The sequence below is a fragment of the Hordeum vulgare genome, chromosome 6H (genome assembly GCF_904849725.1).
Source record: "Hordeum vulgare subsp. vulgare chromosome 6H, MorexV3_pseudomolecules_assembly, whole genome shotgun sequence".
NCBI lineage: Eukaryota > Viridiplantae > Streptophyta > Magnoliopsida > Poales > Poaceae > Hordeum > Hordeum vulgare.
The window spans coordinates 19,558,635-19,583,176 of NC_058523.1; the positions used below are offsets into that span (position 1 = coordinate 19,558,635).

Below are 24,542 nucleotides of genomic sequence, written 5' to 3' on the forward strand. Positions count from 1 at the left end.
GCTGAATAGCCTGTGGATCATGGGGTCGTATGATGTTGGACGACTGTGATTGCCGAACCAATCAGTAAAATATGTTCCGCACGTCAATCTCAAAATGGCATGTTCATTTCATTGGAGGTTAACACATTAGCAATCCCATCCAAGCCAAGCTTAATCCTAGTGAAGGCAAGCAACTCAACATTGATTAGTCAGAAACAGATGAAAACAAACACGCAAAATGAGACGTACAGAAATTTGGCGTGGAATTCTCCTCGCCAGACATAACATGGAAAATCAATAAAAAGAAAAGTATGAAAATACAAACACACACAGAATGCAAGCAAGCAAGATCACGTCAAAGGTATTGATTAATACAAGCAAATGTGATGTCTTCATGTCAGCTGGCCAACTGACTGTGTTCGATAACAAGACGGGTTTGAGCAAAATAAGTGATTAATTCCACTTCAGAGCTGACCAATGCATCCTACATAAAGGGTAAGTTTCTGTGTGGATAGCTTCAAACAGGCCACTTCTGCAACTCATCCACCGAAACGTAAGTCTGGTAACTGCAGCACAATTATGACATCAGTCAAACCAATTTTCGTACATGGAAAATGCATCAAAATTTATATCTGCGACTTTTTGTATGACTCGAGCAATAAAAATTAGCTTCACCATTGTGGAGATCCCCAAAGTTGAATCATCTCAGCATTATTAGACAAAACCAACATCACAAACAGAGGCTAAAATATCAGTTATTGGCTATATTTGATCCTAATAGAGGCTAAAATATTAGTGGGCATACGAGGGGTTCATGGAGTAGGAAATCAGAAACATCTGAGTGGCATACTTCATATAAATGCAAAAATAGCTGGCTAGTCACTAATGGATGAATCTAATCAAATTCATCAAGTACAAGTGTCGCCTAAGGACCATGCATCTCTTATTGACAGATAAGACTTCCTTTGGTCCAAAATTTTAAAATGTAAAGTGTGCAATTCATGATGAAAGGAATATTCATGATGAATTTAGTCATTCCATTTTAATCATGTGTTTAATATAAAGTGTAGAAAATCTCGTCTGATCAAATTGAAAAACTAAATTGCCTGAAAGCATAACTGCATATATAGTTTGGAGTTCGGACCAAACAATGGCCAATTACATGCAATGAGAGATATGAGGAGACATTTTATAAGCAAACTGCTTAAAACTATATTAATTGTCCAGAAAACTGTAATAATAACTTAACTGCAAGCAAAACAATGAATAATAGTACAACAATTCACGAAGGCATGCTCTTCAAAGATTGTCACAATTATCAGTCCAAAATAAGCAGCAATGTGAAATGGCATAGCTATAATCCCATATAAATAAAGGAAGCATCGAACAAATGCTCAGGTATCATTAGTTGGCAGTCGCTTAGAGGGAAAAACTTGTAAATTACACTGCGATCTGATAGATCCATAACCTCAAAAAACAAACAAAACAAATCCATGAAGCACGAAAGAGGATGTATTTTATTCTGCTACCACCTACCATAACAACAGTATCATCTATGATTGAGTAGGAACAAATCTCTGCGCAAAAGGGGGAAGTGTTTCGAGTCATCAGTCATCTAAGGATCTAGAGGAGAAGAACCTGCCTTAGCAGAGGAAACTTGGAGTGTACCAAGGAGGTGGCAAACTGAAAGAAAGGAAGCTGGATAGAAGGGAAAGGCAAGCGAAAGAGCACCACCAGTAGAGGACTTTAAAGCATAAGCAGATAGAAGATAATGTAGGTGGGTGCGGGCATGAGGAAGAGAATGGAGAGACGCTGAGGAAGGGATTAGGAAGGAGTGTCAGGAGATAAGAAACAAGATGTAGCGTGCCATGAAGGAAACATGACAGGAGGTGTCCAGATGGGCAACAGTTAAGCAAATGGTTGTCGAGTAAATCTTAGAGCCTTCTCTCGCGATTCAGTATTTGTGGAATGGATTGTAGAGAAAATTTCAGAGTCCTCCCTTGCAATTTAGTACTTGAGGAATGGCAGTACAAACAAAAAAAGTGTAGGTTTTTTGAAAGAACAGTTCATATACCTCAACATATATTCAGAAGATAAGCTTGCCTGTTCAACCAGTACATCATACTAGCATATCTTGATCTATTCCATGGCACCACCAATGCCTGCTTCTGCAAACAAAATAAGTCAAATAACATTCAACTGGAAAGCTAAATAGATACAAGGTGGAATCAACAATATATTTGGATAACTCACAACTGTAATTTGGGGAAAATAACTCAGGTCTGACACAACACTAGGAATAGATAAAGAAAATAACACAGCCTGTCAAATTTTAAATTACGAAACGGTACATGATGATTAATATTGTGAAAATGAAGGACAAACACATTTAGCCTATTAGCTCATGAGAATAGACAAGTTATCCAGAACTAATAAAATTGTTATACGCCATATCAAAAACAGTAAAATATGCTCATACCAATAAATCATAGCAACTAAAGTCACCCTGACTATAAAAGAAGAGATCAGCTTTAAATATATTTAGCCTGAGAAATGAAATGAAAGCATTTTCCATTGGTACAAATGGACTTGCCACTCGCAGCAGGAATCTCCAACAAGAGATGAGATGAACAATTATTCATTAAGTTCAAACAAATTCATCATGACTAATTCAAGAATATTAGCCCCGATAACAATATCAAATGAACAAATATAACTAGATTTAAGAGTCCAGATGTACTTATTGAGCACTATTTGACATTTCAGTTGGTTCAAGCTACTTTTTCATGCAGTTGTTTTCAACATAAGAAAAATCTATAACACGGGATTGATGCTACCAGTATACAATTCCTGAATCTGTCAACAGACAACAATAGTGAAATCTAGTTCAATAATTACAGGAGGAAAATCCAGTCTTCGTGTTCATCATATTACTGAATAGATATTCATATAATATAAACTGATTAAGACAGTTCGCTATCTGACTTGAACAAAATGGTTCAACAAATAACATAAATGATGAAATGGTGACGTAAAAAACATAAAGGACACTAGCAGAACCAGTAACATATGTGAATCCAGACAAGAACCATCACATAAATCTACCACACAAGCATCAAAATAGATACACTACATAACAAATTCACCATATGTTGAAGAGGTCATCATGCAGCAAAATAAACACTTAATATGACACTACTTAAAAATCTGCACCACATCACAAATCGCTACCAGAATAAAATTCCTGAATATGTCAACAGGCAGTAACAGTAAAATCTAGTTGAATAATTACAGAAACAATTTTCCAGTCTTCGTGTTCATCATATTATTGAATAGATATTCATATAATATACTGGTAAAGATAGTTTTCTGTCTCTGACTTGAACCACATAATTCAACAAATAACAACAATATGTGATAATGTGTAAAGCACATCACTACATATCTGTTGACAAAGGACACTAGCAGTAACATGTGTGAATCCAGACCATGACCATTGAACAAAACTACCACACAAAGCATTACAATAGAAACACTACATAACAAATTCGCCATAGGTTGAATTGGTCATGAAGCAGCAAAAGGATCTCTTAATATGAGACTGCTTACAATTGTTAGCTTAACACACAAGGATGTGAAAGGTCATCAACCAATTATTGAAAATAGACATGATTGTGCTATAACCAGGATATGATGGCATGCTATTACCTGCAGCATAGACACTTTCGAATGGATAACAGACAACAGCGTTGTTGTTTTCAGGAAGTTTACTGAACTGCCATGACTCGAGCTGGACCATGAAGATACCGGCAACCGTACGCAAGAAAGCCACATTATTTTCCTCAGCATAAGCTAGCATCGATATGTGGCCTGTCTTATCTGAATTTAGGGGAAGTAGCTTGTCCAGTTGAATAGTTTGTCCCAACACCCAAGAAGCAACACCATCACCGTCGGTATTCCTCTTCCATAACTCGGCCTTGAATATGGACATGGAGAGTATGCCCAACCGGCCACCCTCTGCTCGCATAACCATCAAGTCTTGACCTTGGGCAAACATATTCATCGGCACCGGGATCGCAGCTAGGCTCTGGTTATCCAAATCAACTTCTAGAATTACATTAATACCATCCCCAGGTAGCAGCCAGTAAATGGAATCCCCGGCCAGCACAGCGGGCATGCCTTCATAATCCATGGCCTTGCCTGGAACCGGTGTTGAGATAAGATCACTCCATCCACCGGTCTCGGACAAGTAAATGGAGACGGTCGCCTGTTCATCATCCTGTTTGTAGCTTACCAATACCACCTGGAAGTGGTGGGCGTCGCCGGCAACGCGAAGCACGGCCCCGTCCATGGGGGTACTGTTCATGTCGAACCCCAGAGGAGCGGCAATGCGGTGCTGGTCGCCGGTGACGGGGTCCCACACCAGGACCTGGCTCTGCGACGAGTGGGAGATGAGCACGAGGCCGTGGCGGCAGCTGAGGAGACGGAAGTGGTAGCCGGGGTCGCCGAGATGCACGGAGAAGCGCCCGGCGGGGACACGGTCGGGGGCCTCCATGGCAGGCGTGTAGGAGATGCCTCGCAGGTCGTTGCGGAAGAAACCGAGGAGGGGAGGGCTGCGGCGGTGGTGCCGGCAGTAGCGGCGGAGGAAGCCACGGTCGGAGACGACGCCGCGCCAGCGCCTGCAGACGGCGGAGGCGCGGGGGAGGGAGGACGGCTGCGGCGGGAGGCGGAGGAGGATCTCCGCGAGCAGATCCTCGTCTTCCAGCGGCGAGCGGCGGCGGTAGTGGAGGGTGGGCCACATCTCGCCGTCCGGCGTGGTCATGGGGGAGGCGGCGGCGGAGCAGCCGCAATGGGGAGGGCGAGGGCGACTTCGATTGCGATAGAAGCAAAAAAAAATTAAAAGAAAAATGACGCTGCAGTGCGATTGAATCTATTTTCTATACAATACAATTTAAAAAAAAAATCATAAATCAGTTCGCTTTTGCATTCTACATTATTTTTTCGCTCATAAAAAGTAGGGACACATTTTGCGTGCCAAGAAAACATCCAAACACAAAATTAAGTAAAGCCTCCCGGGAGAAACCCTAGTTGTCCCCAGCCCCCAACCATACGTGTCATCACCTTCCCACTGCGCAAGAGCGTTGTCGGACAAAGTCGGGCGGCGTCAGGGCCATTTCTTCAGCCTCTGCGTGCGGGTTGGGGGTGAATGGCCTCGCGCGGCGAGCCAGTCGCTATAACGAGGAACTATGAAGGGTGTGGACTGGTGGCGACATCCTGGTGCTCAGAGGTGATGGTGGCCACTCCTTGGTCGTTTGGAGTCGTCCTCTCTTGATCTGGCGCCTGGCGGCTGGGGATGCCCTGCTTGACCGGGGGCTTTTGTCGTGGGCGCGATTAGGAGAGAAGGCGGCTTGGCGGTGGAGGTTGTGGCGAGAGGGAAGGACTTGTGGTGGAGATATGGTCTTTGGTGCCTGTTTGGTTTCTGCCTCGGCCGACATTTTTTTTGGGGGGGGCATGGATCTGGTGGGCTCCGGTGGTGCCCTCGGATGATGTCGACTACACTGGAGCTGGCATAGATGGAGGATTGTAGTACTGCCAATGCATCGACCTAGATCGATCCACCTTCCGTTGGCTCTGGTCTTGGAGGTAAGTGCAAGTGTGTGGGGAGGGGGCTCTTTCTAAACTTGGTGAGGACGCTTGTCGCGGTCGAGGCAAGGGTTTGGTGAGATCTTGTGTTGAGGCGCTTGCCAGTCTCTATGATCACGTGTTATGAAAAGACCGGGATGCGATGCTTTAGGCGGAAGTCTAATGATTGTCTCATCGGCATTTCTTTTCTTTTTGAAGGCGTCATTGTGGAATCTTGTACCCTGGGTTATGATGTGCTCCAAGAAAAAAGCATCATATCCTTACTTGGATTGGATGACAACGAGTCTTCGATGTTGTTTTCCCCCTTGGGGGCATTGTCTTGAAGCCATGAATCCAATGTTGGTCGCTTAATATCTAGGTTGGGGCGTGGTTGGTTTGCTGGGGTTATCAACACTTATCAAAGCATGGAACGGTAACTTAATGAGCCATAACGAAAGTGACTTTAGCTACTATAAGAACACCACCAGCTTGTTCTTAACATACATAAGGATTAGACCACTTGCTGCATTTTATTGTTTTTGTTACTGTTTGTGTTGTTATAAATTATCTCGTTATCAAATTATTTATAAAACTTTTTTTATATAGCACTTATAGTAAAACTTTGCTGAAAATTACTTGTCAATTCTTTATGTTTCTCATTATAATTCAACACTCTTTCTTTATGGAAATAACTACGATAAATCTCTTATACTTTTTAAACCGGGCAAACCCCTTTCCATTACCAGCATAGCGGAAATACAAAGTTCATCAAAGGAAAAAAAAAACAGAAAGGTGTGCAAGTTCAAAGCATTTTTAGGAAATTCACCATAGACACTCGTCATCGAGAAGCCTACCGCAGGACGAAAATCCAAAAACACCTAGCAAACGCAACCGATGACCTAGAACCAACATATCAAAACGACAGGATACAAGTATGAAAGGAAACCCATGATACAGTCAGATTCACTCAGGGAATCGACTAAACGCCCACGCAGGGGGGGGGGGTCTAAAACACCTCACAACAAAAACTACAACCTGCAGTATCACCAACATCACTGGGCACCTTCTGGAGCAGCACATCCGCATCATATGCTCATCGCATTAATCTTCAGCATCTTAGCACCTCGCTCCATTGCTTTCCGATCTTCCCCTATCAGCAGACCTGCCTAGTATGTGAGGAAACCACAAGCAGTATAAACTACATCAAAGGGGGATTTCAACTTTTTATTCTCAAAGGTAGCACGGTTACGACAGTTCCACAATGCCCAATACACATCAGCTAGACCACAGGTATAAAATCTAGCCCCATTAGGAAAATATATAAAGCACCACGAATAGAATTGCCATATATTATTAGGGCCCAGACTAGTGCCAAGCATGCAATCAATAGTTCTCCGGGTCATCCTAGCAACTGGACAAGTAAAGCATAAGTGTTGTGAAGTATCCCTCTCTTTACATAACAAGCACCTAGGATTACCTCTCCGTTTCTTCCTTTTCATCACATCACGAGTAAGAATAGCATCCTGAAACAATTGCCAAAGAAAAATCTAGATCTTAAGAGGGATTTTAGCTCTCCAGATCCATCTATAATCTCAACCAGCAATGTTCCTTTCTAGGTACTCATAAACAGACTTAGTAGAGATTTTTTTCCAACTCCCTAGCGTCCAGATAATCTGATCTGGAGCCTCAGAAATAGTCCAACTTTCAACAGTTCTCTTAAGCTCCTTCCATTGACAAACTAAGGAATGGTTCATCTGTCTCCTGAAGAAATCATTTTCCACCCCAGATTTAAATCTCTCCACAGTTATGTTCTTCAGGTTACAAATGTAAAACAAATCAGCATAAGTATTTTTTAGCGGTGGGTTACCATGAATGGGGCCATATCACAGTCTCGCAATGTTGCCATAATTTAACATAACTTCTCTGCCAGCCATGTATTGAGGTTTCACTTTCATAATGTCTTTCCATATCGGGGAGTCCGCAAATTTGCTCGTCTCTGAGGCCACATCAACCTTGTATAAATCTCTTATACTTGTGGATCATCAGCATCGCATATAGTAGTGGTTGACTCTTTAAATTCTGTATAAGCAGGGGGAAACCCGCGTGGACAGGCACCTGGCCAGCCGTGCCTGGGTAGTTATTGGATTTTCCACTAGGGCACACCAAGTTTCAAATTTCAGTTTCCAAAGATTGCGATTTTGATGTTCGATGTACAAAATTTCTCGATTTTGTTATTCATCGGTACCAAGTTTTAAAACTTAAAACTTAACAAAATATTTAAAACTCATCAAAATGTACACAAAATGGATTTTATTTGAAAGCTCTCATCACAAGAAACACAAATATACTAATGAAACTCAATTCAACTTTTGATTCAAATATATATATATATATATATATATATATATATATATATATATATATATATATATATATATATATCAAGCTAATAATAATATCTACAACGTGTTTATTCTTGATGACTGAAGCATACCGAAGGACTGATGTATGCTGAAGGAGAAACGGATGGATCTTCCTCATAATTGGCGCACATGAAAAACTTCATGCCCAATCAATCTGAAAAATCTGTCACCTCCTTCACCTTGTAAAGATCACCACACCAACAACGTAGTACTTCCACTCCCCAAGGCAAGCTCGCACCCTTCATTTTTCTAGGCCTAATGCTTTGATCCGAACAAGGCAAACTCATACTAAATACGAAAGAAGTGTGACACACTGAGGCGAAGTGTGGCTGGATGATGGCGAAGAGTGTTTTAGTGCCTTCTTTTATAGGCTGAGGCGGATGTTTAGGCGGGAAAATATGGCGCGAAGAGGTTCCCTGCTGGCGAAAAAATGGACGGGAAAGATGCTCGTTCCCTGTTGGCGAAAAAATGGACGGGAAAAATGAACATATGAGAGATTCCTGACAACCTCAAAATGAGCGTTGGCCAGCGCCACTTTCGGCGCGAGGAAACACTACCTGCCGCCTCGGGCGGTGGCGGCAGGGCCCCACTGCTGTGCCCGTTCCGTCGAGTGCTTGGGCTATAACGGAAACCCTATCGGCCGCCTCGGGGCGTGGTGGCAGGCCTGTCGACCGCCTCAGGTCGTGGCGGCAGGCCCCAGCCGCCTAGGGCGGTGGCAGCAGGTGACACGCGTCGCCTGGCGCGCCTGCCGCCACGGTGGATGTGAGTCTTTTTTGCTACTTTCGTCCATAGATGGTCCTTTCCGACAAATAGACTCGGTTAAGGGTCCTTTTGAACAAAAAATTGCTTTTGTGACACCCTTTGTCCGGTCAGTTTGAAAAGTCAGGCTGTAGAACTTATAACCATCCAACCACAGTTTAGTTTATAAAAGTTCATAACTTTATCTATATTCTATAACTACTAATAAAAGAAATAGGTATTCTTAGTCCGTCATATTGTTTTTGTAGAAACTCCCCTCAAGTTTCTGGTAATCAACCCGCAGTATATGTTAATTGATTTTTTGAAAATCCATATCTTTTTAACGCTAACTTCAATTTTAACATGTTATATATGAAATTTAATTAGAAAAATATGTAGAATCTGAATATGATATTATTTTACGTGTTAACCATTTAAAAAATGCTATTTACGATAAAACCTTAATCAATAGTGCATGATCAGTCTTTCCTTCATATCGGTGCCGATTCAAATTGAAAATGAACACTTTGGCAAAACTAGGATGGAGAACAAAAAAAATATCTATAATCACGCATGCATGCCTCGTCAAAACCTCACAGAAAATATAAATTTATCATTTTTTGTCAAGAGAGAGACATCTTAAGATTGACAACATTCAAACATGTTGTGATGGTGTGAACACTAAGACCAGCGTCAACGTGCGTGGGAAGAAGGGTAAATAGAAATACAGATGGGATGTCATGTGTTGAAATAAAGGACATGTACCTATGGACTCATGATTGTTAGATTAATGAGTGTTTTTCTTACCCGTTACAACGCACGAACTTTTTTGCTAGTACAGTATTATACAAAAATAATGTTCACGAGGCGAACAGCCGTACCATACGTAACCTCCTGATGAATACGAGTTGAACCAGGATCTGCTATTTAGCGCAGTGCTTGTCACAAAGACGCGAAACCTGCACCCCAGGGGCCTTTTGGACCGGCTGATTTGCGGGCGTAGAACGGCATCAGTTTTTCCTATCTTATTTAAAATAATTCAAGAATTCAAAAAAGTTTCAACTTCCATAAAATTATGAATTTTAAAAATAAATGTTTAAGAAATAATAAAATATTCATAAATTCAAAAAACCTCATCATTATCAAAACGTGTTTGGGAAATCATAAAATGATCGCAGATTCAAGAAATGTTTGTGATTTTTAAAAAATATTTACGTATTAAAAAATGTTCATGATTTTTTTTAAAAAAATGGAGAATTTAGAAAACATTAACTAATTGTAAAATATATTAACAAAACGCAAAAAATACCCAAATGTCAGGAAATGTTACCAAATTTCAAAAACAAGAGTTCATTGCTCCAGAAAATGTGCTTCAACGAATGTTCATGAATTCACAAAAACTCATGCATTTCAGAGACTGTTCACAAATTAAAATAATTTAAGTTTATTGATAAAATTGTTCACCAATTCAAAAAAAATCATGAATTTGAAAACAAGTGTTCACAATTTCAATAAAAGTGTTCACAGGTTGAAAAAATCATAATAAGGAATATTCTTTCACAAATTTGCAAATAATTTAAGAAATAAATGTTCTTGCTTATTTAAAGTTGGTTTCAAAATGAAATAAAGAAAAAAAGTAAAATAAAAATGAAAGACAGAATGAGCATTAATAAAAATTAAAACTAATATAAAAAAGTGAGAAAAGAGTAGGAAAGAATGAAAATGAATAAAACAGAAAAACATACGAAAAACTGACAACACCGCCATCCTACATCCTACAACACCTACATTCCACAACAACGCTCTCAAAAGGGAACACGAGTGAAGCACCGTGCCGTCAAGTTCAAGATGGACAAAGATTTTCACCCGGAACCGGACACGAAGAGGAGCTCCAAGATGACATTTTCAAGTGGTGCTTGCACGCATCATAGTCGTCGACGATCAAGCACATAATTTTCACTCACCCATCCATCCGTGCCACTGCGAGGTCTTGAGGGCAAGAGTGATGAGTACAGGTCCGCAAGTCCAGATCGAAGCGCTGCGATTGCCAGAGGCAAAGCACGTCCGAGTCAACCGCCACCATAGCTCTTACCGCCCACACGATGAAGGGACAGAGCTACCACCGTTGCCACGGTGCCTGTCGGAAAGCCAACCATGCGGACCACCTCCCAAGGCCGACGCCCCTGCATCCAAACCCTGAGACCCCACCAACCCTCCGCTTCCCGAAGCACAAACCACAACCGGCCAAAGCCCGACATCAGCCACCGAGTCAGGGTTGGCACCACCACATAGGGGCGCTACACCTATCGCCCCCTATCCCGGTGTACCGGGGGGACATAAATCAGTGACTGCCGAAGTTCATGGTTTGACGCAATGATCCGCCTGCCGGCATCAGGCAATCCCTCCCACCACAACCACCGACCTTCACCAACTCCATAATGTGAGGTCGCCTCCCCAACTATCCGCAAACAACTACCTTGGCTAGAACAGCGAAGGGAATCCAATGTCGTTCGAGGAGCAACCAATCTCGGGCATGAGACAAAATTGACGAATTTGACCTAAAAACCAAAGTAATTCACAAACTGAACTATGTTTGAAAATAATTCATCGAGCTGACTCTTTTATGTGACGCCTTTGTCTTAGGCGCCACACTACACTGTGTGGCGCCCGATGACGTCCGATGCTACGTTGTGTGACGCTTGAGACCTAGTGTGACGTCTAAGGCATATGCGCTACACTACACTATGTGACGCCTAAGACAAAGCCATCACACAATGTAGTGTGACGCCTGACCATCGGGCGTCACAGAAAAATATCAGCTGGATGAATTATTTTTAAACATAGTTCAGTTTGTAAAATGTTTTGACTCTTGAGTCAAATTTGTTAAAATTTGCTCGGGCATGAGGACCAAGTCAAACCTCTGCCACATCGACAAGCCTGCACTGCCAGCCTCCTGCCAGCCTATGCAGAAGCGGACGCTGTCGACAAGGGCCACTCAAGGCAGACGGCAACTCCGGCCACCGAGCAGCCACTCCGGCGTCCCGACCCCCGTTGGCTCCTCAGACCAACTCCACCACCCCGGCCCAAAGCCAAGATCTCGACCACCCACCCTCTGCCCCGACTCCACGCCCACGGGGAGGAACCAATGTCAGACCTCAGGCTGTCCTTCACCGGATCTCAAGCCATCCAACAGATAAAAAGCCCGCGCTTGCCACCCGAGGGCGCCGCGGCAGAGGAGGAGGAAGGGCCCTACCGCCACAGTGCCAACCGGACTTTGCCTATCAACGGCTACCGACGGCGGCGGGAGAGGAAGGGAGGGAGGTGGGGTCGACGAGCCGACGGCAAGGGTTTCCTTCCGGCGCGCGCGGGCGCGCGTCGCCACTGCTGCTGCCCACACGCTGGTTCTCCGCGCTAGCCTATCTTCGTCGGCTCCAACTCGGCGAATGACTTGTAAGCATGATAAAATGTTAGAAGAATCAAGACTATCCCCCCTTGTTTTTTTTCTTTCTTTGCGACAACTCAGTCTACCAATTCAATGTTGGACCGATACTGTTATGGAGAGAACATGCAGACATGTGACATGTGTACGGAATTACAGATCGATGAAATTTGAGCGGCTCAATGGCAGATGGAGACATGGAGTGACGCAGAGTCATGCAAATCTTATCTTATATATATATATTTACTAATTGGATGCACCTTTCAAGCCTCCACGTTAATCTACATCAACAATCAACAATATTACTAATTGGATGCACCACCCAAACCACTACGTGCCCTCCCTTCCCATCTCTCCTTCGGTCCTTCCTACTACATCCACCGCCGCCGCTCCGGCCACCCGTGCGGCTGGATCGCGCTCTGCGACAGAGACGCCGTCCGCCTAGAGGATGCCTGTGAGATCGTCTTCTTCCACACGCGCACGGCCAGGCGCCTCCGCGTCTCCTTGCCGGAGCTCCAGCGGCACAGAATCACTCTGCGACGAAGACGCCGTCCGTCCAGACGACGCCTGCGAGATCGTCTTCTTCCACACGCGCACGGCCAGGTGCCTCCGTGTCCCCTTGCCGGAGCTCCGGCGACACAGAATCGCTCTGCGACAGAGACGCCGTCCGCCCAGACGACGCCTGCGAGATCGTCTTCTTCCACACGCGCACGGCCAGGCGCCTCCGTGTCCCCTTGCCGGAGCTCCGGCGGCACAGAATCGTCGGCTTCACCGACGGCCTCGTCATCCTCATGCACAAGCTCACGACGGCGGCCCGCGTGCTGCACCCGTTCACGCACGACACAGTCAACTTCGCGCCCCTCGTCACCATGTGTTGCCAGGTGGTGAGGCACAAGGCGTACATGCTGGACATGAACGCCGCCGTGTGCAGCAGCGCATCCTCCGCAGACTCCGTCGCCGTGGTGGTCTGGTTCCCCTACACGAATGTGGTGCTCGCCGCTGACCCGGGCTCGCAAAATTGGGAGTCCCTCCACAACGGACTGAATGTTCACTGTGCCTTGCCCTTCCAGTGAAGGCTCTATGCCACCCCGTCTGGTTCGAGTGAGATCGTGCAGCTATACCCTCTGAGACGAGAAGGACCCCTCGAGAACTCTGTGTTGATTGCTGACGCTCCACATTCTGCTCACATCAACCTCTTTGGTTTTTTTACCTCGTGGAGTCTGGTGGAAGGATGCTGCTCGCCGTCCGGCAGCCAGTTCATTATGCAAATGGGTCAGAATAGGATGCGTTGGACTGGTCGCGATGAATATTCTGCAGGCTCTATGTAGTGGATCTCAATAGCCATCCATGTAAGCTTATCCCGGTGAAGAGCATAGGTGACCACGCGCTTTTTCTTAGCCGCGACCCCATGCCTCTCTGTTTCAGCCAGCGATCTCCCTTCTTTGAGCAGCAACTCCATTTACTTCACTCTACCACAATACTCCATTCTGGTGATGTCGCTGGGGACTGGTTTCTCCGAGCGATTGGCAGACTCCTGCCAAATACACGACTACAAGGAGAGGATCCGCCCCTCTGTGCGTCCCTTCACCGTTGCTGATCATCTTATCACCTAATGCAATCCTCGCGAGTGGTATGTATGTTTTCCTTATTGGTTACCTCCCCGGCACAGTTGCACCTGATCAATATTTACTGCGTTGAATATATATGTGTAATTGTTAATTATAATGTCATCTCTTCCTGAACATATGTAGGAGTAAAGGGCTCATGTTCCACGAGTACCACTATATACCTCAATCTTTCGAGGAATTGATCAAGAAAATAAGGGCGCAAAAGAGGGAAATGCGGATTCCACGCATCTTTGCGGATTCCACACATCTTGTGCATTCACGCTGAAGGAACAAATGTCATGCTTCACATTACTCACCGAATAACAAAGGTATAAATAATGCCAGTAGACACTAGGCACAACTTCTTACAACCGTCTCAGTTGGCGTTTCATGCAGCTTCTAACCTCGCATGTTGTTTGTTTGATCTGCTTTTAATCATTTTATCGTGAATTTTGTGTGTGTGCCAAAAATTGTATATTTTTTTCAAAAAAGGAATATATTAATATCGCGAAAATACCAATTACACTCGGTCTTTGTACCAGCAAGACGCCGAAAGACATCAAGGATACACACATCCAAAAAAGAAAAAAACGCCGTGCCACAGTGAACAATCACTAGCAACAGTAGCACTCTAGCCACCAGCGAAGACAACATCCGGATAACAAAGGAGGTTCTCCAAGAGCAACGTCTCTAAGAAGGAAACAATATACAAGCGTTGTCGTTGCCCGATCAAAGATCTTGAGTTTTTACTCTGGAGAAAGTCTGAGTTTATCCAAAAACAATGTCTTCAAAAAGCTCATTGCCAGGTACAACCAATAAAGGTCAGACCTTGGGTGTTCACCCTGGGAATCGAGACTCGGTACTTGACGAGCACCACCAAAATTGTCGTCCTCCAGTGCCGCTGCCCCCACTTGCCGAGGCCGCTGCTGCAAGTCACCAAACACCTAGCACACGATATTCATTGCATCCAATAAACCTTTCCGCCAATGCTTCAAGACCTCCAATCGCCATCGCCATGACTTTCTCCACCTCTATCAATGTTTTGGGAATCTTGACTTAGACATGTCCAATGACTGATAAAAAAGCAAAGCTTCACGCTGCGTCCTATTGAAGCCATGCCAACTGATAATATGAGCGCGCACGACCGGAGCCTTTTCGATCCAGATATTCAGGGGCAACATACACCAATCTGTATACATCTCGGACCAAAAAACTGGAACTCGTCAGCGGCTAGATCGAAAAGGTCGGAGTCTAGTAGAAAGACGACTTGGTAGACGAAGAATGCTAGGACCAAACCACCACAACACCAAGTGCCTCCACACCTTGCCAGTGTGCCATCGCAGAAGCCAGAGCCACCGACAAGCAGCCGCCTCACGCCATGGCCCACTTGCGCTCAAATGCCCAGAACTCCCCATGACGTTGTGTTAACTGCAGACCACGACCATCAAAGTCATCATTGTGACCAGATCCAAGTCATCTAGCCTGCAGATAAACCAACACAAGCTGGCAGGGGATTCCTGTTGTCGAATGCGGCCAACAACAACGGCGCCATGAGAGCAGGAGCAGGCCCCATGAACACCAGATCGGGCTGCACGAACCCGCCACCCAGCCATGAGCAGCCACCAGCAGGCCGTCGATGCATCTCATCAGCACCTCCACCTTGCAGCCGACGCGGAGCGCGAACGCAGGCCGCCATCCGAAGGCAGCCGCCACGAGCTCACCAACCCGCGAACGCCGCAAGACAATGAGAAGAGCAGGCCCCGCCGCCACCGGATCCGCGCAGGCTTCGCCCGACGGATCTCACCGGTGGCGGCGAGGCGAGGAGGATGGGTATGGGGCGCGGTCGAGGAGATCAGATCCGCCGCCCGTGTCGCCCCGAGGAAGGAGCGACCGAGCAGCTCCCACTTCTAATGGTCCGCGAAAAGTTGCATATTTGACTGATGCAATTTCCAATTTGTAGATTCCTACCAAGCGTAAGAGCGGTAATTAAATTACGAACAATGTGATCTTAATTGAACATAGCGCCCACAAATATGAGTGAATCATTATATGTTTTGTGGGCATCAATTGTTTATATCTATTATTAAAGGGGATCTGCCGTCGTCGTGATGGTTCAACCACCCCTTGTACCTTCCTTCGTACACGACCCCATGCAGAAAAACCCATTGGAAAAGGCCACGATCAATTGCGAGCAACAAATGGAAGAACCGCACGTTCTCCACTTCCTCGCTCCCTCCCCCAAACCCAAACCAATACGTGCCCTTCCTTCCCATCTCTCCTTCCTACTATATCCGCCGCCGCCGCTCTGGCCGCCCCCCGCCACCATCACCCATCTCTCCCCCTTCCTACATCCATAACATCATCGTGTTTCACCCGCGATACATACCAGCGCAGCTGCTGCTGCACTTTGCCCTCTTTCTAAGGAGATGGCGGAGGCCGTGAAGTAAAGCGGCGGAGCGTCCCCGTGCCGAGGAAGGGAAGGCGGCATGGGCAGAGTAGCTGCAGCGTGAGCTCGCCAGCAGCAGACTCACCACCGCCTCCGTTCCAGGGAAAGGTCGCAGCCTCGTCGTTGCTCGCAGCTTCTTCCCCGGTAACCCCGCCCTCTGTTCCCTCCCTCGGTCATAGCTCGGCCGCAACCGTTTTTTGCCCCTATATGCGGACCTGCCCATGAACCGCTCGACGAAATGCCTAGATGAATGTCGCACATAGATGTTGTTGGGATGGACGATACTGGCCCTTGAGTCGAGCTTAGTCCGCTGGTGTATGTATAATCAAGCTCATGTGGTGGGATTCTGCGGCGGTTTTGCAGGGGACATGATTATTTGCTACGAGTGAAGTGCATCATAGGTCCTCGAACTATTTTAGAGGTGTCATGTAGGTCCTCAAACTATGAAAATCGTCATCTAGGTCCTCAACATGCAATATCTGTGTCATCTAGGTGCTCAAACTATTTTAAAAGTATCACGTAGGCCCTTCAAGTATTTCAGAGGCGTCACATATATACATAGTTATTGCACTTCAAGGATTTTCAGGACCTAGATGACACTTTTCATAGTTTAAGGACCTACATAACACCTTTGGAATAGTTCGAGGATCTAGGATGCACTTCACTCGCCAAGAACCCTATGCTTCTACATCCAACAAGATCTCAGTTGGATCGAGCTGCAACCACTGCTTTGCCTTCGGTAACTTGAGAAAGTGCTCGGTTTGTTGAGTAGCTTACTGCGGGAGCGCGTGCCAGGTTCGGACTTTGCCCTTCGTTTGTTTCACGCCTTTCATGGGCAAACACATGCTTTCGTCGCCGCTGTTACACCCCGCCCTCTTTCTAAGGATATGGCGGAGGCCCGAAACCTGATCTACTCAATGGCTCGCCACCACTGGAGATGAAGACCACGACAGAAGCGGTCACATGGGAGGAGGTGTGCGCTGGAGAATGCAACGATGGGGTGGGAGGTCGGTGTGGTCCGATCTATGGCGGATGTCAAGGAGGAGGAAGAGGAGAGGTCATGAGCCTTAGTGACAGAGATCGAAAGAGGAGCAGGAAAAGTACACGCTCGGCAGGCTGTACATGTTGCTCATCGGAATGCCACATAGATGGGTGCCCCCGCGGTCACCGGAGGGGTCAATTTGGCCATCAACTCCAGCTGCGTCACCGGTGCTGACCTCTGCTTCTTAAGGCCTGGCAATCTCAAGGTTATGGGTCTTGCTTCTGAGTAGAATTTAGCTCTTCGTGTGTTGTGACTTGTGAGCCTTTTTGTCTGCGATTTGAGTTTTAAATTTGGGGGAAATGGTGCAGAAATATGGTGAGTTCTAAATTTGGCGGAAATGGTGCAAAAATATGGTGACCAAAGAGGTTCCCCTTGATTCCGTGATGTATCTGATGGGAATGTGTGGCATATTGTGAGCATGTGTTCGTCAAAGGTGAGCTGCATGGCATGCTTTACGGGTGTAGTGTTGATGGCATCCTGGCCCCTCACTGCGGCGTGTACTTCTGTATATCCATTGTTGTAGTGGATCCTTATACTATGTTGATGATATGCATACTTTTCTGTTTGTTTGGTGAAGTTTACATTTGAAACTAAATTAGTTCTGCTTTTTGTGTTCCAAGCCTAGGGGATAGCTTTTTGCACTGCAATGCAATCCAAGGGGAATATGGTGCTCCTGCACATTATGACGATTGTGCGGGCTTCAAATGGCTGCCACGATCCATCTTTTCTCTACCCCAATATTACCTAAATTGCAGAAAATCTGGTGCATTTGTCTTCTCTCCTGTTTAACATTTTTATTCTGTCTTCCACTATATTACATTGCCTGAGACAGTCGTGATTAAAACTTGTAGTATACGAATTGACGGAATTTGCAGTTACATAATTGGGATCTGTGATTTTCTTTTCTAGCTTCCAAATTCATAGGGAATAGCACAATTACAAAAATTTAAAGATATCATAAGGAATTTAGTTAACCTTAGGAGTTGTTTCTCATATAGATCATGCATATATAGCAGATTTAGTGAACCAAACAACTCCGTGCAACAGTCTAAAATATCTATTCTTGAATTATTGATTTATTTCTCACTGTTTCCTATTGAAAAAAATACTATATGAATATCTTATTTGGTGATGGGACATTGAAATTTCAAAATAGCGAAGGTATGCATTTTTCTTTGTTCTGTGTAGAACTTTGCAGACAATACATAGTTATTTAACAATTTTTTGTGCCATGGTTACTTACTCACTATAGTTATATTCCATAATCATCATTTGCTAATGTTTACCACGCTTCTATACGTGATGTTGATTATTTAGTTACAATCGTAACTCTTTCATTATTTTTTCTTATGTTCTTTTCATCATTGCCAGGCTTGTCCTCTTTATGTTCTTCATTTAGCACTCAGATGTGCATATTGTTCTCCACATTGAGTGCTCTGCATGGACCAACCATCTGGTTCCATGCAGAATCTTTCTTGCTTGACAATTTATAAAATATTATATTATTTTGTGAGCAGACCGTCAGAGGTATGTTTTGTTTCTCAATAGTTCTATTTGCAACTCGGTTTCGGTGTCCTCTCAACTTGACAATAGTTTTAATTTGAAGATGGTACTTGAGAACACTTGACGACCAAGGACTCTTCCTCAAAGAAGGATGTTTAGTACTTATACCCTATGAATTAGAGTTTACTGAGTGCATGGTGAGTGGTAACTGGTCTTAGATTTTGATTTTTCAGTTAGCTTTACAAGCTTCTTTACTCCATCGATATACGTGTACCTCATGTGCAGGACACTACTTTTATTGGTAGCGAAATCTTCAGCTAGGAAAAAACAATTGGTTTCTTTGGCATGTCGGTGTATAGTCTAAAGTGGATCCCCAGCTAGGATACAAATCCATTTCGCCATTTCCCACGTCTGTAGGAATTTTTTTTCAGGTGGGAGCTGTGGATATCTTTTGGGAAACGGGAGAACACACATCTTTAAATTTTGGGCAAGTACTATCCTAGAATTGGTAGTTACTATTGGTGCAGTTGTCACAAAAGGGATTTAATAACGTTGAATAGTTCAATTATAATTGTCATGAACTTGTTCAATATCCTAGAATTGGTAGAACATTTTGCTATACATTCTTGTCGAGAATCAGACGTTTGCTCCTTTTGACTAATTTAATGTTTGAAGAGTTTGTTTCGAAGGGACCTAGAAGAGTGTGAGTGTCTACCATAGTGAGATAAAGCATGAGCAACACCTTCATTTTATTGAAACTACTTGCAGTTCAAGTTATGCTCAATAATTAATATGATGGCAAGGTATGATCCCTTCTCATTGTGCTTTAAACTATGCCATCTTCTCCCCAACTTAATTCATCTTCCTAGGACATAAAAGCTTTACTTGTTTACTAAATCTTCCGTCCACCCGTGGTTGGCAAGAGTGGTGGCATGTTCCTCAGTAGTGAGTTTGAAGCCCAGCAATGATTATGAGGCTACAACTTGGGTCTGAATTTGTATCGATTTGTGCCAACAAAAAGTCAGTTAGTTGTACTATTCTATTATTGTGTGCATTTATATTTAAAAATAAAATTGTAACTCAAGTATGTTATTGGGGGGTGAACAAAAGACGGAGACTCCATGCGTGCAGTCATGGCGGTACCGATAAGCTTGGTTGGGACCATGCAGACCAAGCTGGTACCATCGACAATCGAGGCGACACTAGAAAAGTTGTTGTCCGAGTAGCATCTCGGAGGGACTGCGGGCCAGAGGAAGAGGGACTTGGTTCGAAGGTCATGGGTAGGTCGGAGGAGTAGATGGCTTCTGCATAGATAGAATGAAAACATGAGAGGACAAAGACAATGCCTTGTGTTGTTCATGTTTGGGCATTTGAGAAGGAAGCATTTGTATTGGAGGAGGAAAATTGGAGGAATGTGTGATGGTTTCTAAAGCGATGTTGGGTTGCAACCTTAAATCTTATGCACATCTCTTAGAGGTTATCACATTTATATAAACAATGCGTTATGCACATGTCATAAAGCTTATTGCATATAAAAATAGTCTAGATTGTGGCAACGCACGGGCACCCAACTAGTAGGCAATAATAACCCAACCAATTAATTTAATATGTGAAATCACCTAATTTAATATGTGAAATCACCTAATTTAATTCGAGTACTATGGTTGATTTCACCATCAGCGCCACCACGTACGGCGAGCAGAACTGATGTCCCACACCGGTAGTGGGGCTGCCTCCGCCATCGATCCGGTGTCACTTCACTTGCTTTGGCTGCTTCCTTAATTAGGGTTCTTGGCGCCTTTGAGCTCTTGGGAGATGGTGGTGGTGGGCTCGCTGAAGGAGACGTTGCTAGTTCTTCAGAATTATATTGGCCGGGGAAAAGGAAACAAGGCGCTGGTGAAGCTTATGTACCTAGCTCCCTTTGTACGTACTAGCATAAATGCCCGTGCGTTGCAATGGGTAGTTAAGATTTCTTACCTAAAACGTTATCATTTTAACTGATTTTTCGTTCTGACTTGTCATATTGAAGGCGTGCACCTACGACTATACTCAGACAGCATCGTCGTGGTGTCATTGGCACTAAGGAGGCTTCGTTTATAAATTAAGTATATTTAAAAAAGCATATATGTATAGCCATCACATGTAATAGATGAAACCTAAAAAAATTCAACGGTTAACATTCATTACTATCAGATGAATAGTACTTATCATATTTTTTTAAAATAAACCTTTATGTACTTATGATGTTCATCAATTTTATAAATGCATGTACATCTTATAAAAACTATTTGTGTATTCACTACAAAAAAAGTGTAGTTCGTTGGTAAAAACGCGTGTGGATTCTACCTAGAAAAGACACGTACGTAAAGTCTTAGGTCATAAAATATGTGCAAAGAGAGAACCCAGTGCAAGTACATCATGCCCAAGGATTATAACATTTCCCAAATTTTGACGTTTAAGTTTACATGTTATATGAAATAAAGACATGAAATAAACTTGGTTTAAAGTTTACATCGTCGATATGAAATAAAGACAAATATTGATTAACATTGTATTTTATATACTATTTTAAAAATATTTAACATGTAAAATAACAACATATTCAAACTCTACACATTTTTCTAATTAATCAAATTTCGTATATAACATGTTTAAATTGAATTCACAGTTTAAAATATATTGTTATTTGAAAATACATATTTATTCTAAATAGACTTCGGAGTTATTAACGCATATGTTAGGGGTGTTTATGTGAAAGTATAAAAAAAATCGTTTTGACTAAAAGATAGAATGCGGGTTATTTATCGTAAACGTCAGGGTTTCTTTTCCTGTAAAATGAAGACAAAACGGTTCAGATTCACTTAAAGACAGATTGCGGGTTGATTCCATGAAAACATAATGGTCTTTTTGCAAAACTACAAAAAAACGGTTCGTGCGTGTCACTTATATCCGGACTGCGGGTTGATTTGAGGAAAATGTAGGGGGTTTTATATAAAATGACCGACGACATACGGCAAAAGCGCTCTGTGCTTTATTATTATTAGGGAGAGATATGCTGTTGGCAGAAGAGTAATGGTGAGGCGACTAGTAGTAGTTCAATGGCCGGCTTGGTCTATTTGTCCTAGGTCAAACCTTTTATAAGACGTGTGATGGTGAGGCGACTTGTATTGGACAAATTTTGTGTTTTGACTTATCCAGATCTGACCTCAGTTGGTAAAATTTCGGGATCTGATTCTTTTTTTTTCTACCGCGGGACACCTTGGCGGTAGGGTATGACAATCTATAGTCCAGATCCCTAGCGGTAGAAAAATTACCTACCGCCGCAAGGGCTGGCGGTAGCATGTGTAAACGTACCGTCAAGGGTTTCGGCGGTAGTCACGCACGCGCAGTGAGTTTATAATTTAGAAATTTGTGCGGTAGACGTACAACCCTATCATCAGGAACCTTAACGTTAGGTTGTTATACTCTACCATCATGGACCTTGACGATAGGAAAAGGGTCAGATTTCGAAATTTCTGCACACTAGGATCAGATCTAAATAAATTTCATCAAAATGGTCAAAATACGAAATTTGTCCACTTGTAGTTTAATGATGAGTCCACCAGTGGGCGCGGTCTATTTCTTTATATATCTATTAAATGTTTTTTTATGAAATATATCATATTAAAAAGAAAATTCTGGCTCTACGCGCGGTTAGCTGGTCGCTACTAATCGGATGCGACTCTGCCGATCTCGTCGAATTTGACGCGCAATCATCCCCTAAACAAAGGATTTGACGCGCAATCATGCGTGTTCTTTTTTCCAGTGACGGTGATTTGTTTACCGTTGCTAGGTAATGATTCGCTGCATGCATTGCTGTGGAACCAACAAGCAAGGAAACCAAGGAGCAATTCAACGGTTCACGCAACACACGTACGCAATTCCCCTCTTGCTTACTTACCTCGAGGATCGAGGGAAGGAAAAGTATGTTCAAGCGTCATCTACAAGTCAGATTGAGGAAGGAGTAAGAGCAAGTACAATAGGATGACGTAGGCGGGCTGTAAGACTTAAAATAATATATTTGTGATGAGTTGGAAGAGAGAGAAGAGGAGAGAGAAGAGAAGCGGACTACAAACTAATAGCCAGCTGTAACACATGCTCCTAGGCACTTTGTGAGAGAGGATGATGGGCCTTGTATCAATAAAGTAGTACTTATTTACATCTGACTATTGTACTTGCGGGCTATAAGTTTGACTATAGATGATGTGTCAACATCATATAGATTAACCATGCTCTAAGCAGAGCAGGAACCTTGTTTGTTGCGGTTGTCTGTACGCGCGATACTACTTGGATGTTCACATGAATTGACCAACTAGTATTATTACTCACATGAGGAATTGGGATACGTACTAGTCGATCTTGATCTTGCGTGTTGATCTTCTTCAAATTTTCAGAGCACAATGAATAAGAAAGGTTTCGATTCTCCGCGTGTGAAACTGCAAGTCAAAGTCTGCGCGTGCCTTCTTTGCCAATATCTACAGATTGGTAACGCTTCTCTGGCAAGGAAGAAAGGTTTTGATTCACTTATGGGGAGAAAACAAACTGGAAAGGCCACATTGAAATACCACTACTGAGGGAAAGGAAAATATATTATGGATATAAAAATAGCTTGTGTGTTTATGTCAGGTTCATTTTATTGTTGTTTGGTTGTTGAGGGTCTGTTCTTTTGCTAGCTTTTTTTGTCTTCTAGAATAAGCTGCCCCCTACCCAGCTTATTATAAAAGTCCAACTAAATATATATTTTTAGAAGACAACTAGTCAAGTCTTAATTAATAGGCTTCTAAAATACTTATTAATTTTGGTTGGACTTTTAGAATAAGCTGGGTAGGGGACAACTTATTTCAGCTTATTTTAAAAGCCAGCAAAAGAACTGGTCATATGCTAGTAAACAGATTATGCAAAAAATTATGTACAATCTGGAATATATGTTTGCTGAATTATCACTTATATAAGTGATGAATAATATTTACGGCTTTCTGTCTTTGTTGCAGATGAGAGTTTGAACTCTGTCTATGAGTAGTTGAGGAAATAATGATTAATGGCTATTTTTCTCTATATATACTCTATGCCAAATTGAGTTAGGGCTCCTTTGATACAAAGGAATTTCATTGGATTTTTGGAGGATTTGGATCCTTAGGATTTTTTCTACGATGGTCGTTTGATTCGTAGGATTGAAATCCTTTGGAATTTTTCCATAGGATTCATTTGTACTACATTTTGGAGGAAAATTTCCATCCACTCAAACCTCTTTGTAGAATTCCTTTGTTTTTTCTGTGCTATCAAACACACTTCCAAATCCTGTAATGTAGAAAAGGACATGCCACTCTATTCCTACATTTTTCCTATTCCTGTATTTTGAGAATCCTACGAATCAAAGAGGCCCTTAAGATATCGGGCAATATGGATTATTCGCTCTATGGAGGACGATAAAGAACTTTCCGCGGGAAGGGTTTGGTCAAATATTTTTTGACTACACCTTCGAAAGGAAAGTATAATATTTATCAATGGAATTGGCAAAGAGGAAGTGGAGGAATTTTTTGCTAATGATACCAACTTTGCATGAAAACGAATTCATGAAAGTATTCGTTGTTGAGCATCACTTGTTTATGGAGGAACATATGAACCACTCTATGAGAAGGAAAACTTCTCTCGTTCAACAATATGTCTATTGTTAATGTTTATCTACAACTACTTTTCTAATATG

The 24,542-nt window shown here is 43.3% G+C and overlaps 1 protein-coding gene across 4 annotated transcripts; it reads right to left on the reverse strand.

Annotated features, from left to right (window-relative positions):
- Nucleotides 1-329: 329 nt before the first annotated feature.
- LOC123404183 (F-box/kelch-repeat protein At3g61590-like) lies at nt 330-4,829 on the reverse strand. 4 transcript variants are annotated; one of them, XM_045098099.1, is made up of 3 exons: nt 3,688-4,829; nt 2,083-2,141; nt 330-545 (listed from the first exon to the last, which is right to left on the reverse strand). In XM_045098099.1, the coding sequence occupies exons 1-2, from the start codon at nt 4,799-4,801 to the stop codon at nt 2,119-2,121; spliced, it is 1,137 nt and encodes a 378-aa protein (XP_044954034.1). In that variant the 5' UTR covers nt 4,802-4,829; the 3' UTR covers nt 330-545; nt 2,083-2,118. The 4 variants fall into 4 exon arrangements, 2 of the variants coding, with proteins under 2 accessions (XP_044954034.1, XP_044954033.1); XM_045098098.1 differs by having other exon boundaries at nt 2,083-2,147; XR_006611681.1 differs by having other exon boundaries at nt 2,054-2,141.
- Nucleotides 4,830-24,542: the final 19,713 nt, after the last annotated feature.

Excerpts from the sequence above, each read along its gene's own strand:
- LOC123404183 (XM_045098098.1), bottom strand. The coding sequence starts at position 4,801 with ATGACCACGCCGGACGGCGAGATGTGGCCCACCCTCCACTACCGCCGC. Across the intron at positions 2,148-3,687 it reads CGAAAGTGTCTATGCTGCAG|AAGCAGGCATTGGTGGTGCC; the intron begins GTAATAGCATGC and ends TTTTGTTTGCAG.